General features: G+C 35.6%; 1 protein-coding gene across 6 annotated transcripts in view; it reads left to right on the top strand.

The window, feature by feature from the left end:
- ARFGEF3 (ARFGEF family member 3) overlaps positions 1-16750 on the top strand; it is a 213024-nt gene that overhangs the window by 128992 nt on the left and 67282 nt on the right. For 5 of the 6 annotated variants that reach the window (XM_074309720.1, XM_074309719.1, XM_074309723.1 and 2 more), the window contains 3 exons: positions 443-1353; positions 13707-13873; positions 15023-15188. In XM_074309720.1, the coding sequence (XP_074165821.1) occupies positions 443-1353; positions 13707-13873; positions 15023-15188 (1244 nt within the window). The remainder of the gene's footprint in view (positions 1-442; positions 1354-13706; positions 13874-15022; positions 15189-16750) is intronic. The other variant, XM_074309724.1, reaches the window with a different exon arrangement.

Here is a 16750-nt window from a genome sequence, read left to right as displayed (position 1 = left end):
ATAAAATATACATTATAACATATTATTTTTATACATATAATACTATATCACCTATGATATATTATAGCACATATATTAGTATATAAAATATATGATTATATATCACTTGATATGTATGTATGTATGTATGTATAGGCTAGGTGATAAACGGCATATCTGTCAAAGACCTTGCCTAAGGTTAGAGAAGCTTGGTTGGTGAACTTTTTGACAACAGCAACCCAAAGAGACCATTCCCACCATGGGAAGGGCTATAGTCTTTGTTGGGGATGGTAGGGGAAGGTAGTCACACTGATGCAATGACAGAGCTTTAAAGAGAAGGAGAATTGCTGGGAATATTCTATCATTTACCATCTTACCAATGTATTTTCCCTTTAGAATACTTTTTCTGTTCTTGAGATGGTATTTTTTCTCTTTCTCTCTTAAAAAAACAACAATGGTGCAGCATTATGGATGGAATGACAGAAGCTTGTATAAAAGGTGGCATAGAAGCCTGCTTTGCCTCAGTATCCTGTGTCTGCACTCTGCTTGGAGCATTAGATGAACTTAGCCAGGGCAAAGGTTTGAGCGAGGAACAGGTGCAGTTGCTTCTCCGGCGCATCGATGAGTTGAAAGATGGGGCTGAATCGAGCCGTGAATCTATGGAGATCAATGAAGCTGACTTTCGGTGGCAAAGGCGAGTCCTGTCCTCAGAACACACCCCATGGGAATCAGGAAATGAGAAGAGCCCCGACATTAGCATTAGTGTTACCACGGATACAGGTCAGACCACTTTGGAGGGTGAAATGGGGCAGACCACGCCTGAGGAGAACCCCGAAAATCAAAAGAGTTGTTTAAAGTCGCCAGCCGTACAAGAGAGTAAGGAAATTCTAAGGAGAGAGCGAGAATCAGAAGCCATAGACCAACCAGATGTTGTTCAGAGAAGCCACACTGTTGTTTACCCTGACATAACTAATTTCCTGTCCGTTGATTGCAGGACGAGGTCATACGGATCCAGATATAGTGAGAGTAATTTCAGTGTAGATGAGCAAGACCTTTCTAGGACTGAATTTGATTCCTGTGATCAGTACTCCATGGCAGCAGAAAAGGATTCTGGGAGGTCTGATGTGTCCGACATTGGGTCTGATAATTGTTCTCTAGCTGATGAAGAGCAGACCCCAAGGGATTGCCTGGGCCACAGATCTTTGAGGACCGCTGCTCTCTCGTTAAAACTGCTGAAGAGCCAGGAGGCGGATCAGCACAGTGCCAGGTTATTTGTGCAAAGCCTGGAAAACCTCCTTCCTCGGCTCCTTGCCCTCCCCACTGTGGAAGAAGTGGACTCTGCCCTCCAGAACTTCGCTTCAACCTTCTGTTCAGGTTTGTAAAGAGTTATCCTATTATATGGTCAAAATGAATGTTCAAGGTACCTAACTGTAGGAACCAATTAGAACTTAATGTGCAATTTGAAGTATACAAGCATACTCAAGTAATTCTCTCAGATTCTTCCATTTTCTTTTAAGGAAAGGATCACAGGACCATAAATTCCAAAGTAGAAGCATTACCTGAGAAGCCATCTAGTTGTATCCCTTCATTAGATATGAGGAAACTGTAGTTCAGAAAGGTTAAGTAATTTGTTCTGGGTCATCCAGCTAGTAAGTGTCATAATCAAGATTCAAAGCCAGGTTTCCTGACTTAAAGTATGCTACCCTTTGACCACTGAGTGGCTGCAAAGGGTTCCATAAACACTGGATCACTAGAGTTTCAGAAGGGCAGATAGGTGGGCAGTGGATATAGCACCAAGCCTACAGTCAGGAAAGCCTGAGTTCAAATCCAGCCCAGACATTGACTAGATATGTGACCCTGGGCAAGTCACTTAATCCTTTTTGCCTCAATTTTCTCATATGTAAAATGGCTGGAGAAGGAAATGGAAAACTAGTATCCTTCCCAAGAAAACCCCAAACAGGTTCACAAAGTGTCCGACATGGCTGAAATGATGGAGCAGCAACAAAGAATTCTAGAGTGGTGGGTATTGGGTAAAGTCTGCTACTAAATTCTATCCTACTTCTAAAATTCTATAATCCGTATTTCCTAATACATTGGGACTTTTTTATAATGTTGACTTACAGTCCAATCCATGGTGCAGCTATAAAACTGAAATCCAATTCAAGCACTTTCCCATTTCAGTAACTAAATTCCCTTGAGTGGACTCCAGTGCAGGCCTACCATGTGATAAATTGTTCTCTAGTGAATTGAGCTTTCATTGCCTTGTCGTAAGTCTTTCTAGTCTTAGAGTCTTTCTGTATATCAGATATTGGCTAGGAAATTCATTGTCTCCTAAGCCTGAACTTTGTAGGCCAAAAACAATTGATACTCTACATTTTGACCAAAACAACAAAGTATAACTCTTTCTTAAAAATAAGAATAGAAGATGGTTTAAAGAATCTCTGTTCTCACCAGATAGTGGTAGTATGTCTCATTGGATAGCATGTTCTATCTGAAGCCAGGAGGACTTGGGTTCAAATCCTTCTCACTGACACTTAACAGTTGTGTGATCTTATTAGATAAGTACCTTAAGTATTCAGCACAGTCTAGTTGACAGAGTGCTGGATTTGGAGTCAGAGGGACTAAGTTCAAAACCTGACTCTTCCAGTTATTACTTTTGTGCTCTTTAAGAAGTTATTTCCTGTGTGACCCTGGGCAAGTCACTTAACCCCAGCCTCAGGAAAAAAAAGTTATTTCACCTCATTTTATTTCTGTTTGTGGTGGTTGTTATTCAGTCATTTCAGTAGTGTATGATCCCATATGGGGTGTTCTTGTCAGAGACACTGGAAGGGTTTGCTATTTCCTTCTTCAGTTCATTTTACAGATGAGGAAACTGAGATAAAACAGGATTAAGTGACTTGCCCAATGTCACACAACTTGTAAGTGTCTGAGGTCAGATTTGAAATCAAGTATTTTTGACTCCAGGCCTGGTGCTCCAATCACTACAACACTTAGCAGCCTCTTGCCTCAGTTCACATAACTGTGAAATAAAGGAGTTGAACAAACTGACCAGCTCTGAATCTATATGATTCTATGATCATATTAAATTTTAGATGGGTTATGACTTGTGCTAGTCAAGAGTTCTTCAGAATTACAGATCTGATATATATTGACTCGCTACATTCCCACTAGAGATCATGGGAATCAGGGAACACTGAATATGAGGAGTTCAGGGAGAACAGTAATAAAACTCTTAAAAGGAAAAACCAAACCATCATCCATCTCTTAAATAAAATCCTGACATATCCATTCTGGGACTAATATATGCCACTCTCATCATCATACTTCAAGGAGGATTTAATGGAATTGGAGAAGGTCCAGAGAGGAATTGCTAGGATGATAGATGAGGAATGCATATAGGAAAACAAACTAAAAATCTTAGGATTCTTCTGTCTTATAATAGTAAAAGATGAGAAGTGAGATCACAATGTAGAAAAATATAATAGGGATTGATAAGGTTAGAATAGTGACCTTGCTTTGGAGTCGGGAAAGCCAGTGTTCCAATCCTTCCTCTGACACATGCTGGCTGCATGAGCCAGGATAAGTCACTAACATCTAAGTACCCAAGCCGTTGGTTAAAGCTTTAAGTTGCAGAACAAATGCTGATCTTCATTGGTAGAGGGTATTTCTTCACTGGTACTTCCCTATATCCACCCCCCAAAAAACCACTACTTATATATTACCAAGTACCCAAATATTAATCAAAGTGATATCTTTTGAAACTTGATCAAAGCAGTATTAGGTATAATAAAGAATCTTCCTCAGTGGCTCTTTCCTGGTAAGCATTTAGAACTTATTTGCATAAGAGTTAATTGGGGGGGGGGAGGATAAGTAGATTTTAAAAGGATTTGGACAAATTTGTTAAATGTGCGAGTTATAAGTGAACACTAAGGAAAAACAGAACTCTCCTTAATACCTATGATAATACATATGATAGTTACAGCAATTTCTATGTATAGGAATGATATGTACAATGTATGAAGCCCAATGCCTATTATAACACCTCAAGGTCTCCATTGTTTTTTCTATCAGCAAACTTCAAGACTTGGTTTCCTGGTAATACTGAGCAGTCTCTCATTAATATTTTTCTCCTTTTCCCACCATTCCTTATTCACTTTTAGGAAAGAACATCTTTAGGAGAGGAGAAGGGAGAGGAGAAGGCCTTTTTTTTTTTCATCTTGACATGCTTCCTGGAAAAGAAATATGCCCTTTCTTTTTTCAATAAAAAAGTTCTTAATTATATGTTTATATAGTTCTCCTTAAAAATTCATTTTTCCATTGTCACATTACTTAATATTAGCCTTATTATTTTAGTACATGTTTATTAAACATACATGTTCTTGCACCCATAGAATCTCTATAAGGAAAAGTTATTAAAATTCAAATACTGCTCTCCCATACAAATCTATCACTAGTTTGTAGGATTGTTTTGAGTGTAAATTCCTGCTTTCACAGTTCTTAGAGTTCTTAGAGTTTTAAACTGGATTATTTCTTCTTGTGATATCACTCTCCAATTGCAGAGGGTGGGTTGGATTTTTCATTTCCATGCAGTCTAACTCTGTCTTCTACTTAGTATCTTATCTTTCTTAGTCTAATTTGCACAGTTGGTTTGTTAATTAAAGTTCCAACATTCCTGATTGAACTTGATCCTCAACTGAATCAAGGAATCAGATTTCCATTAGCAAAATGATCTTAAGATCATTTGATCTTAAATTCCAGCTGTATGTTTTAGTCCTTGTTGTTGTTCAATCAATCATGTTGTTCCATGTTCATTCATGTTGTTCAACCAACTCTTCATGACCTCACTGAATTGCACTGTCCATGAGGTTTTCTTAACAAAGATACTGGAGTGGTTTGTCATTTCTTTTTCTACTAGATTAAGGTAGATAGAGGGTAAATGATTTGCCAAAAATCACACAGGTAGTAAGTGTCTAAAGCTGGATTTGAACTCTTCCCAACTCCAGGCCCAGCACTCTATCTACTGAGCCACCTAGCACTCTCTTTTTAGTTCATGTACTCTCTGCTATATCTATTTTATGCTTTGGTTGGTCATTTATAACCAAGTAAAAGTAATGGTGCATCTTAGCAGATATCAGTTGCAAAAGACGAATAAAGAAGTGAATGAATGAATGAAGTGATCATTTAGTTATTTAGAAGCCAGTTATACTTCTGCCTACTTTAGCTATCTGGAATGCAACCATAAACTTTAAAGGAAGGAGAAAAGCCTCTAAACTAGCTATCATACCGTTCACTAACTTTTTTTCTTCTCTCTCAAGTCTTTATTCAGAGTTTGCTTTTGTATTCATACATTACTAAGATGTTTGGCTATTTGATTTCTGAGTATGCAAAACATTAGAAGCAGTAAAGTCAAAAGGAGTGGTCTGCCAGAGGTAGACACTTGGCCCAAGTAAGAAGTAAGAAGGGACATTTGGCATCCTGATTTGAAGCAAGGAGAAAAAACCTAACTGTAATGATAATAATAAGTGCACAGGATAAAAGATAAAATGATAGAATGATAAAAGTACAGGAGCCTAGAGCCATTTAGTGTTGGTTAGGAATGTTCAAAATTTTTTTTGAGTAGTAACAATCTGTCAGTGCCCTGAAGTCTTGAAATCTTGAAATGGATAGACAGGATTCTAAGTGTCATCTGGGAAGAGTCTGGTAACTTATGGGGTGGGTGCTATAGTCAGCTATTTGAGATGTCTGGAAACCTTTATAATAGGGCCCCAAGTCACTTAAAATATGTTCAATTATTTTTGTTTGCTTTGTTTAAGAAGCCAAGGAATATAAAGATTGCCTTCAAAAGCAGAAAAATAAAGATTTTTCTTATGGCTCAAAGGGATATCTGGGAGATGTGCTATTATTGCCATTCTTTTTTAGTGATGCTGAGTCAATAAGGCATTAAGTTACCAGGCCTCTTATTTTTTTTCCTAAGAATCATTGAATCTATTTTGGAGGGGATATCAGAGACCTTTAGACCCATGATGCCTATAATATTACTAAAAATGTTCAGTGTCTGGTCTCTGCTTGAACAAGAGGAATCTACTACCTCCCACTGCTTGCTTTGAGTCACCTTTAGTTTTTAGGATGTTATTCCTTAGGCTAGATCAAAATCTACATGTCTGCAGCTCTCACTCATTGCTATTAGTTCTAACCTGGGAGACCAAGTCTAGTTTGTCTTTCACATGAGAGCCCTTTATAAGAATAATAAAAGTCCAAACCAATAAATATTTATTAGGTGCCTACTATGGGTCAGGCACTCTGCTAAACACTGGGAATACAATTAATAAAAAGAAAAACAGTTCTTGTCCTCAAGAGACTAACAATCTAATAGAGAAGGGAAAAGAAAACACACAATAGAAGAAAAAACTGGGGGGAGGGAAGAGACACCAGAGGTACCCAGCACAGGGCCATTTTGTTGTGTAGAGATGGAAAAAAACAGTCAGGAAACAGAGATTGAGCACACTGAACCCAAAAGCTCAATTTCTGCCCTCTATAAAAGAAGGCATTGGGAAGTTTGATTCTGTATACAGTATGTTGTATTGTATAGTCCTCCAATCAGAAGGGAAGAAAGGTTGCTGAGGAAGCAAGTCAAAGCTTGGATGAGCAGCATATTAGAAGTAATGAGTTTAACCTGGAAGGGGTATCATGTTCCCTGGAGTTGAAAAAAAAAAAACAGGCAGAATGGAAATGATCATAGAAAGTCAGTTTTCATAGAGTTAGAAAATATAATATGGGCATTATGATTTGAAAAATGATGAGCTAAAGTCTACTCCTGGATATATTAATTTGAATTCAACACATTTCATTCAAATTAATTCAACACATTTTCACTGGCCATCTGCAGTGGGCATCAAAAGAGCTAAGTGGTTACTTTTGGGGAATTTTGAAAGGGGTTTAAGATGGAATTGTATGTACAACCTGATCTAATTGAGATTCTCAAAATTTGGCAGCATGCAGAAAAACTGCCAGAATTTCAGAGTTATACCTGCCAAGAAGTCTGTTTGACTCAACATACTTTGCATAGCATAAAATGTTAAACATGATTATAAACTTAAAGAACCTTAGACTTGTAGAGTTATAAAAAGCATTAAAGTTGAGTGTGAACTAAATCCCAAGTTGTCAATTTGTGTATCCTTCAGTGTTTAATATTTTTCCCTTAACTACCGCTGATAATTATTTCCAAAATGGAGAGTTATATGGGTTCCTTATAAAGCAATTTATATCAGTCTTCTGGTTATCCTTGTATGACCCTAACTATTAATATGGGCATTCCATAGGCATTGTGTCAGGATACCTTTAAAGAAGACCTTCTGAAAATAGTCTTTACCTCAAAAGTCTTCTGAAAAGGTATTGTGGACCACCCTCTGACCACACTTTGAGAAATACTAACTTATTTCAACCCCTATGTTTTACTCTGTAAAGGTCAAGTGATTGACTCAGTGTAATACAGAAAGTTGATAAAAGGCATTAGTAGAAGGCAGATCTCCTGATGCTTAGTCCAGCCTTCTTTTCTATGTGGCTTGATCAGAAAATGAACATGACGGCACACTTATTATTTTCAAAGTAGCAGCAATTTACTTTTTTCAGACCACGTGAGTGTACCTTTCTGTTTATCTGACCTTCTTTTCCTCTCTGAAGTGAAACACATACAAAAATTCACTGTTATACATATAATGACCCTATTTTCTAAATTTAAAATTAGTATACAAAGAGCATTCCTTTTGAAAAATCTTCTTTAATGTATACTTCTTTTTTCTTCAAGTTAGAAATGCCCCAGATTTTCTAGGATAAATGGGCACCCTAAATGCAACTTTTTCTCAGATAGATACTTTACATCTGAAAATAATATCAACCCAAAGGTTTAGCTGCCTTCTAAGAATGCTAAACACTAGATATTTCTATTTTTCTGAAAACTATTAACATGAAAAGCTGCCAGTAGCCGATCGGATTAATAGCTGTTTGGCAAATAAGACTCACAATGACAACATTTAAAGATTGCTAGCCTTTAAAGTCTAAAGAATTGACCTTCTTGCTAAAATAGGGAGGAAGAAAAGCACTTGTTTTAAATATGGCCCTCATCATATTTCAAAAGAAAAACCCAGACCTTGAAATCATTATACAGCTGCTGAAGTGATCTTTCTAAATCCCAGGTCTAATAATATGACTTTCTTGATCAATAAATCTCAGGGGCTCCCTATTACCCCATAAATAAACACAGAAGTTTTTGTTTGGCATTTAAGTCCTTTACCACCTGAGCACTTCCTAGATTCCCAGTATTATTACACATTACTCCTCTTAACATACTGTGTAGTTTAAGCAGAGTGGTCTTCTTGCAATTTATCACACATGATGCTATATCTCCCATCTCCACACTTTTGGTCTGTTGCCTACCTAGAACCTTCTGCCTCTCAGAATCCTCTTCCTCTACCTCTATCTTTAGAATCCCCAGTTTCTTCCCACACAATTCCATTACTACCTTCTACAAGAAACCTTTTCTGGTCCCTAAGCTGCTAATGTTTTCTTCAGTCTCCAGTTACCTGTATTTATTGTGTACAGACTTAGTCTTGGAGGGCTTCTTGGGACACTAAGAGGGTAAGTGATTTGTCCATTTTATCACATAATTAGAATGTGTCAGAGGAAGCATTTAATTCCATCTTACTGACTCCAAGCTCAGCCTGCCATTTATCAGCTAGACTATGTTGCCTCTTAATGAATTGGAAGTGAAGAGGTGACAGGGATCATAGTAATCTGTAAAGCAAATTTGAAATGACCATTACCTCTCTGAAATCACCTTCCACTCGGGCAGTGTAGGTACTAAAAAAGGAGACAGAGAAAGCTTAGAGCATTTACAGATATTAAATATCATTCCTATTAATAATCTTGAAATAATGGTGTATACACTGTGAATGTGCAACAATCCCTGTGAGATTATGTTTTAATAAGATATAATAATACAATACATGTATCATGTGAACATACTAGTCATTTTAGATGCTAATTTTATTGGGATTTTTAAAAACTTTTATGTTTTCGTTTAATTTTTTAAATGACATTTATACAGATTAATGGAAAGAATTCATTCTTGCTCAACTTGATCTGAGACCAATCTTCTGTTTTTATTGACATAGGAAACTTCCTCTTACCAATACAGATTAGCATCTGCTCTGAAAATTAGAAGCATAAAGAGTTTATTTGACCCTTAAAGGTTAAGTGACTGCTCAGGGTCACAAAACCAGTTTATTTCAGAGGCAGAATTTCAGCTTAATTCTTCCTAATGACAAATGTTCTGTACCCACCTACCTTTTGGAAACCTTTTGTCTTAAGTATCATGACACTCATAATATGTATGTTCCAAAATTAGAACATAAAAATTGACATATTTACTTGTCAAGATGGAAAAGGCGAAAGTAGGTTGGTTAGTGTTATATTGTTAGAAGATCTTGAAAACTAAATTAAGAAAGAATCATGGCTATTGAGTATTTTACCACACAGCAGAGAATAGCCCCAAATAGATGGTTGTTATAATCAAAACATCCAATATTGAGCAGCTAGGTGGCACAGTGAATAGAGCAGGATACCTGAAGTCAGGAGGACTTAAGTTCAAATCTGGTCTCAGATACTTAACACTTCCTAGCTGTCTGACACTGGACAAGTCACTTAAATCCAACTGCCTCAGCAAAAAAAAATACTAAAATAAAACAAAAAAAAAATCCAACAGAAAATTTGCAACTATGACCATACTAATAAAAGAAGATAAATATGGCAATGTCATATGATTGTGAAATTAATTTTTATTATATGGACCTGCTTTAAGTTTAGCAGATCCTGTTTAAGAAATCTTAAAATTTACAGAATGATTTTACACAGGAGAAAAAAATGATATGATGATGGCTAGGAAATTGATAGCACAACATGTATTTATATATTTTTTCAAGCTTCTTATATGTAGGTGTCAGTGAAAAACCCTTTTAAAAAATCCATCGCATGTGTCATTAAAACCATAATTAGATGCTAGGTCTTATGTAAAGAAATCTATTGCCAAGCAAAATATTTCAGTTGTTAAATGCAGGGAATTAGATCATAAATCTTATAAATAAAAGATAATAAATAAGAACTCTTCTTATTGTTATAACTTCAGACAATGAAGCATGATATATTGGTTGGACTACAGACTGGATGCCAAAGGGCAGCATTGGGGGTTGGGGGAGGAATAAGGAAAGAATCAAAAAGAAGGAGAAGGAGGAAGACAAATAAACATGCAGTTACTCAAAGAAGGAAAAAAGTCAGTTACCAAGATTTTATAAGCTATAGGTCCAACCACTTTATCTTTCCAATTTTGATAACTTGCCAGTAGGCAGCACTTAGCTGCATAAATATGCGACTAGCCTATTCTATTGCCTAGGTCTTATGGCATATATTTTCCTATAAAAGCATATTTTTCACATAATTATAAGAAAGTATAAGATTTATTACTTCTGAGATAAATCTGGAAAATCAAACAGATTGTTATTTTCCCTGAGGCAAAATATTTCTTATACCTAGTTTTGTTCCATTCTTCTGAACTGGCTGAGTTTCATAACTTGAAACATTAATCAGCTTGTCCTACATAAAAACAGACATAACTTATCAACAGGTTGCTTATAACCAGTTTGATTGATTGTCACTACTGATGATCAATGGTACCTTCTAGCACCATTGTATCTGTCTGTCTGTCTCTCTACTAATGACACTGGGCTTCAATGTCATTTATCCCCATTAAAGTTTACATGGATGAATTACATGAATTAGCAATCTATGTTTATCAATTTATTAGTCAATCTTTCAAAACATACCCTTTTTTTTTTGGTTAAGGCAATTGGAGTTAAGTGACTTGCCCAAGGTCACACAGTTAGGAAGTGTTAAATGTCTGAGGCCAGATATGGACTCAGGTCCTTTTGACTTCATGGCTAGTTCTCTATCCACGGCACCACCTATCTGCCCCATTAAAACATCCTCAAATGGAATAATAATTGCTCTTGATTTCAACCATTTTTTTGTTAGCATCAAATTCCTAAATCAATGATAGGATTTTTTTTTCTTGTGTGTCTTATATCACAAATAATTTATTGTAGTTTAGTGAATGCACCATCAAAATAGTCTTCCAAGTTGTTAACCAGAAATAGGTGTTCCTGCACTTTGTACGACCCACAGAATTGCAAAAATCCACCACCACTCCAGCTTAAAAGCTTTAGACAATCTCACTGATCAATGTGTGTTTGGGTTTATTATTATTTAATACAATTAGACATTGTTTGAAAAGTGAATGATTTTTTAAATGTATCTTCCAACATTTATTTATTTTGCTCTAGTTCACAATTCTAGGACGAAAATCCAAGATACGTGTAGTGAAGAATTTGCAAAGCCTCACAAAGCAGGAGAAGCATTTCTACTTAATGGCATTTTAATGTTTTTTTGTTTTGTTTTGTTTTGTTTTTCTTTTAAGAAAAAAAGTCATTTCACAATAAAAACATTAGAATAGATAGAAAATGGCTTTTTTCTTCTAATGCCACCAATTTTATTTAGCTTTGAAACAATTTTAAAAGCTATGTTCTGTCTCATGCCTTCTTCCTGCACTAGATATTAGCCATTAAGTAGTCACTTAGTGATTTAGAGTTAAAAGTGGAAAATCAAGGATCAAAATCCTTCAGTTTCAGGACCATCTGTAGAGGTTAAAAAAATTGTCCTAAAATTGTAATTTCATCAGTGTGGGAAACTACCAGTGTAAAAATTCCCTCTAGCACTGCAGCTTAGCAAATATCCTTCAACTATAGATGTAGATCGCTGAGAAGTTAAATAACTCTCAGAGTCACACACCAGGATGTGGCAGTGGCAGGATTTGAACCCAAATCTATATGACTTTGGCCAGTTTTATTTACTTTGCTAGAACACCTTTTAAAAATAGTAGAGTTGAAAATAGATGGTGTAGGTACTACCTTTTTCTCTTCTTACTTTTTTAATAAAAAGTTTAAATTATTTATGAAATATATGTGCTGTTGAGAATGATAGCCAGCCTATTTATTCATCATTCTATCCAATATTTTTCATGTCATATTCCAGGAATGTAGGTTCAGAGCTAAAAGAGACTTTAGACATCATTTAGTCATAATTCCCCATTACACACACACACACACACACACACACACACACACACACACACACACACACACACATATATATATATATATATATATATATATATATATATATATATATATATATATATATATATATATATATATATATACCATTTGCATGGTATCAAAAGTATAAGGCAAAATGGGGGACATTACACCAAACTGGGTGAAAGGGAAAGTATCTACTATATACCAGGCCCATAGTGCCTGCTAGGAGTTTTACAAAAGTTAATTCATTTGAACCCTATGAAGACATTAGTATATATATAAAGACGACGGTTTAATTTATGACACCATTTCCAGTTTAATGATATGTGACTATCACTTTATCTTTTTTTTTTCCTTTTGGAGATAATTAGAATTAGTTTGCCTTAGATCACATAGCTAGTGAGTGTCTGAGACCAGACTTGAACTCAGGTTGTTCTGACTCCAAAGCTGATGCTTACTATACCACCGGGCTGCCCTATCTAGTTGCCATCTCCAGTCATCCTGATCTGTATCATGCCTCTGGATCCAGATGACTCAGGAGGGGAAAGTGAGATAGATGACCTTGCAAAGCCCTCCCTCACTTAAGTCTAATTCACTTTCATTTCATGACATCACCTCCCTGATGTCATGGTTCTCCTTGAGAATAAAAATGAAACACTAACAACTTCTAAGTTAAGTGGTATATGGTAATAAATATTATGGTATAAATACAATACTAGATTTAAAGAAGTCAAGAGAATTCATATTCTGGCTCTATTAGTTGTGAGGTCTCATGACTTTTTGACCTTTTCAAGGCCATATGACCTTTCTGAGCCTCAGTTTCTCCATTTATAATGAGGATAATGCTATTTGCACTAATTAATGAGAAAAACACATTATAAACTTTAAAGCACCATATAAATAATAACTATTACTGCCACCTTGGACAAGCAAAAAGTCCTTTATTTGGCTCAATTTTACCATCTATAGAATGAGTACAGTTTGCCTCAAGCAAATTTATATAATATTAATAGCTAATGTTTATATAGCATTTTAAAGTTTACAGAGTTCTTTGAATATGTTATCTCATTTGATCCTCACAACAATCCTGTGAAGTAGATGTTATTATTATCTACATTTTATGGATGAGGAAACTGAAGCTGAAAGAGGCTATGTGAGTTGCCTAGGATCACACAACAATTAAGTATTTGAGATGGAATTTGAATTCAGATCTTCCTGAATCTAAGTCTGTTACTCTATCTATTATGCTAATTAGCTATCTATAAAGTACAATCTTTGCAGAAGGAAATAATTCAAACATAATCAGATTGTTTTATTTATTCATATTATTATTATTATCATCGTTGGGGACAGGAAACAGAAAGGGAAGAAATATAGTCTTAGCCAAATTTCTTGACTTCCATTCTCTTTTCCCACATATCCTTAGAATAGGTGAGTTTTCTATCTCTAGAGCTGGCTCTTGCTTCTCTATAATGGAAATGATTTGTCTGTGGCCCCTGGAGACTCTTTTTGTCTTTCTGTTAGGTATGATTCACTCTCCTGGATTTGACAACACCAACAGCCTCAGCTTTCAAATCCTGATGAATGCGGACAGTCTCTACATGGTCTCACACTACACTCTCCTGCTCAACCTGAAGCTCTCTAATGGTGATTACTACAGAAAGAAGCCAACACTCGCACCTGTCATGTTGGTGAGCATGGAGTCTCAAGCAGGACATTCTGTGTACGCTTAAGTGGGCGGGCACTCAGCCGTGAAGGCAAGTGTTAGTCACATGTAGGAAGAGGCTCTACACATGTCACACCATGCTGCCTTGGCATTCCCATTGCCTCCCAGGGATTTGGAGGCTAGAAAAATATCCATGTTACAGACATACCCGCTGCCCAGTTTTCTGAGTCACCGAGCTATCCCCACCTGTCTGAGAGTTTAAGGAGCAATGACTACTCAGAATCAGACATGCCCAGTGATTTCACCAAATGCTGTCATTAAATACTCATAATATATAATTGTTATTCAGTTCAAAAGCTTGTTAACTTACATCAGACAGTGCAGAGGGGACTGACTAGCTTTGGTTACAAAATATGTATTCATGTGAAAGAGATAAGCTAGGCACACAAATGCTTTAAAAAGCTTTTTCAGGATTCCATAATGGTACCTGGATCAATATTTGTCCACAGGCTAAGCAAGTTACTTATTAACAGATACTAAAATACCTTTCACAGAGCACAGAGTTAGAAAGATAATTTCTTCCACCAATTGGTTCGCTCCCTCTGAGACAAATGTAACCTCCAATAGCATTAGCAGAGGGAAAAACAATACCAGCAGAACAAGTGCTGGACAGAAACCCATGGAACTGATACATGAATAGAAACTTACATGAAATCAAGTCTTATTTTTCTGTTCACCTAAAACAAACATCTTGAGAGTTGTGTAAGTGAGCAGCCCTTTCATAAACGTAAGTGCTTTTGGGTACATATTTATTCTATCTAGCTATTAAGTTTCCAGATAGTAAATTCTTCCCCTACTGCCAATTGGGCAAAAAAAGAAAGCTATAAATTGTATCATGGTGTAACTAGATGGCTCATATACTAAGCAATAAATGTATCAAATATAAGAATCCCAGCATTCAACCAGAAATATGCTTATTTAGGTATTTGAAATATTTCACATGGAAAAGGGGGGTTATAATAGCTTTGAGCTGGCTTTTCAGAATTTCTAAAGAGAATTAGATTTATTGATCATGGGAATTAAGGGGCATCTGGAAGGAGGAAGTAAAAGAGTTTGAGACTTAAATTTTTGAAGGTATACTCTTCTCATTAATTAATATAATCTGTTTCCATAGAAAGAGTTTATGAAGCAGGTCCAAACCAGTGGGGTGCTCATGGTTTTCTCTCAAGCTTGGATTGAAGAACTTTACCATCAGGTGCTTGATAGGAACATGCTTGGTGAAGCAGGTTATTGGGGAAGTCCCGAAGAGCACAGCCTGCCCCTCATCACTATGCTAACTGGTCAGTGATTCATTATATTTTCGGGGGTTCTTTTTGTTTGTTTATAGTACTCATTAGTGAGAGAATGCCTTCTTTTTCAGAATTCATTACAAGGATCCTACAATTTTTCTAACAGATTTTTAAAAAATCCACAGAATCTTAATGTCAATACCTAAAAATATGGGTACAATCAATTGTTGAATGATTCAAGGTCAATAGAGTTTCACCAATATTCTGATTGTCAATGTTTTAGACTCCAGTTAAGCATCCCTTTTGATTTCATTCCTGTTTCTGCTTCAGTTTAATAATGGTATCCACTGTTCCCTATTAGGTAAGTCCTTCTTTGGCTCTTTATTGATGTAAAACCATTGATCTTATTTTTAAAAGAAGGTTAGTGTACTTTGGGCACAAATCCCAGAATCATTCCAGGAAGCTCCATGCTCTAAGATTCTTCAGTGCTCATGGGATTTCGACAGTAATGCTTAATGATTGAATAGCTAGAAGATTTCAATTGTGTTTTCCATATATTTAACCCTGCTATACTTGAAATAATAATGGTTTATTATATAAGAAGTTTTTGTATTATAAAGGTTATTATAAATAATATTTGCAATATATAAATTTAAATAGTTTTTTTATTATAAAGGTATGCTAAATACCTAACATCTTTGCCTTAAGTATTTATAGTTTGACAATTAATTGAAATATTTAAAAACCCAAGTAATATCACAAGAAAGATGTTTTATCATTTTATCCCACACCTGCAGAGTCAGAATCAGCCCTGATTAAGAACTAAAGATAAGTTCTTAGCTAGAAGATATATTTAAGGACATGTGATCAATTGCTTCTATTTGACTACTTTAAGTTACAACTATTTAGTTAATGAGACTGCACATCCCCTTTTTAAATAGCTTTAGTTTATAGCTTATTCCTTATTTTGTTAAGCAAATGACTCAGTGATTCTAATTCTTCCTTGTAAAGTTATTTGGAAAAAAGTTTTATTATTCCTTCAGATATTTTAAGGCACATCTGATGTTCCCACTAAGTTTTTCTTCTCTGGTATATATCTCCTCCATTCAGCTCATCCTCCTTTGTTTTGAATACAATACTCATTATTACTTATTGGCTGTGAATGGCCAAATTTCTGAAGTCCTTTCCAAGTGGGTTGGCTTAGATGCCTTCTGAAATCTCCTGCTCTAAATTTATGGTCCTGATCCTAACAACACTAAGTCCACATTAGGATTTGTTTGTTTATTTATTTATCTGTTAATTTTTATATGCTTATAATTTATTTCTGGTAGGCTCATCATTCTGTTCTTGTATATTAGATTTGTTGTCAATTAAAATGCATGAGTTGTTTTGCTTTTTGTTTTTTTGTTTTCTCCTTGTGTACTCATGTAACTATGTTCTTCCTATTCAACATTCCACAGTGTTTTTGTTTGTTTGTTTGTTTTGTTTTATTTTTTTCATCTAAATTCAGGATTTTATTTTCATTCTCTCTGGGCCTGAGTTTACTCACCAGTAAAATAAGGGGGTCAAACTAGATGGCTTCTAAGGCCCCTTTCAGCAAATAGTGGTTTTTT

This window comes from Sminthopsis crassicaudata, chromosome 4 (assembly GCF_048593235.1).
Source record: "Sminthopsis crassicaudata isolate SCR6 chromosome 4, ASM4859323v1, whole genome shotgun sequence".
In the NCBI taxonomy this organism is placed as follows: Eukaryota; Metazoa; Chordata; class Mammalia; order Dasyuromorphia; family Dasyuridae; genus Sminthopsis; species Sminthopsis crassicaudata.
Note: the sequence above shows the minus strand (reverse complement) of the source record. Positions and strands in the feature narration are given on the sequence as shown.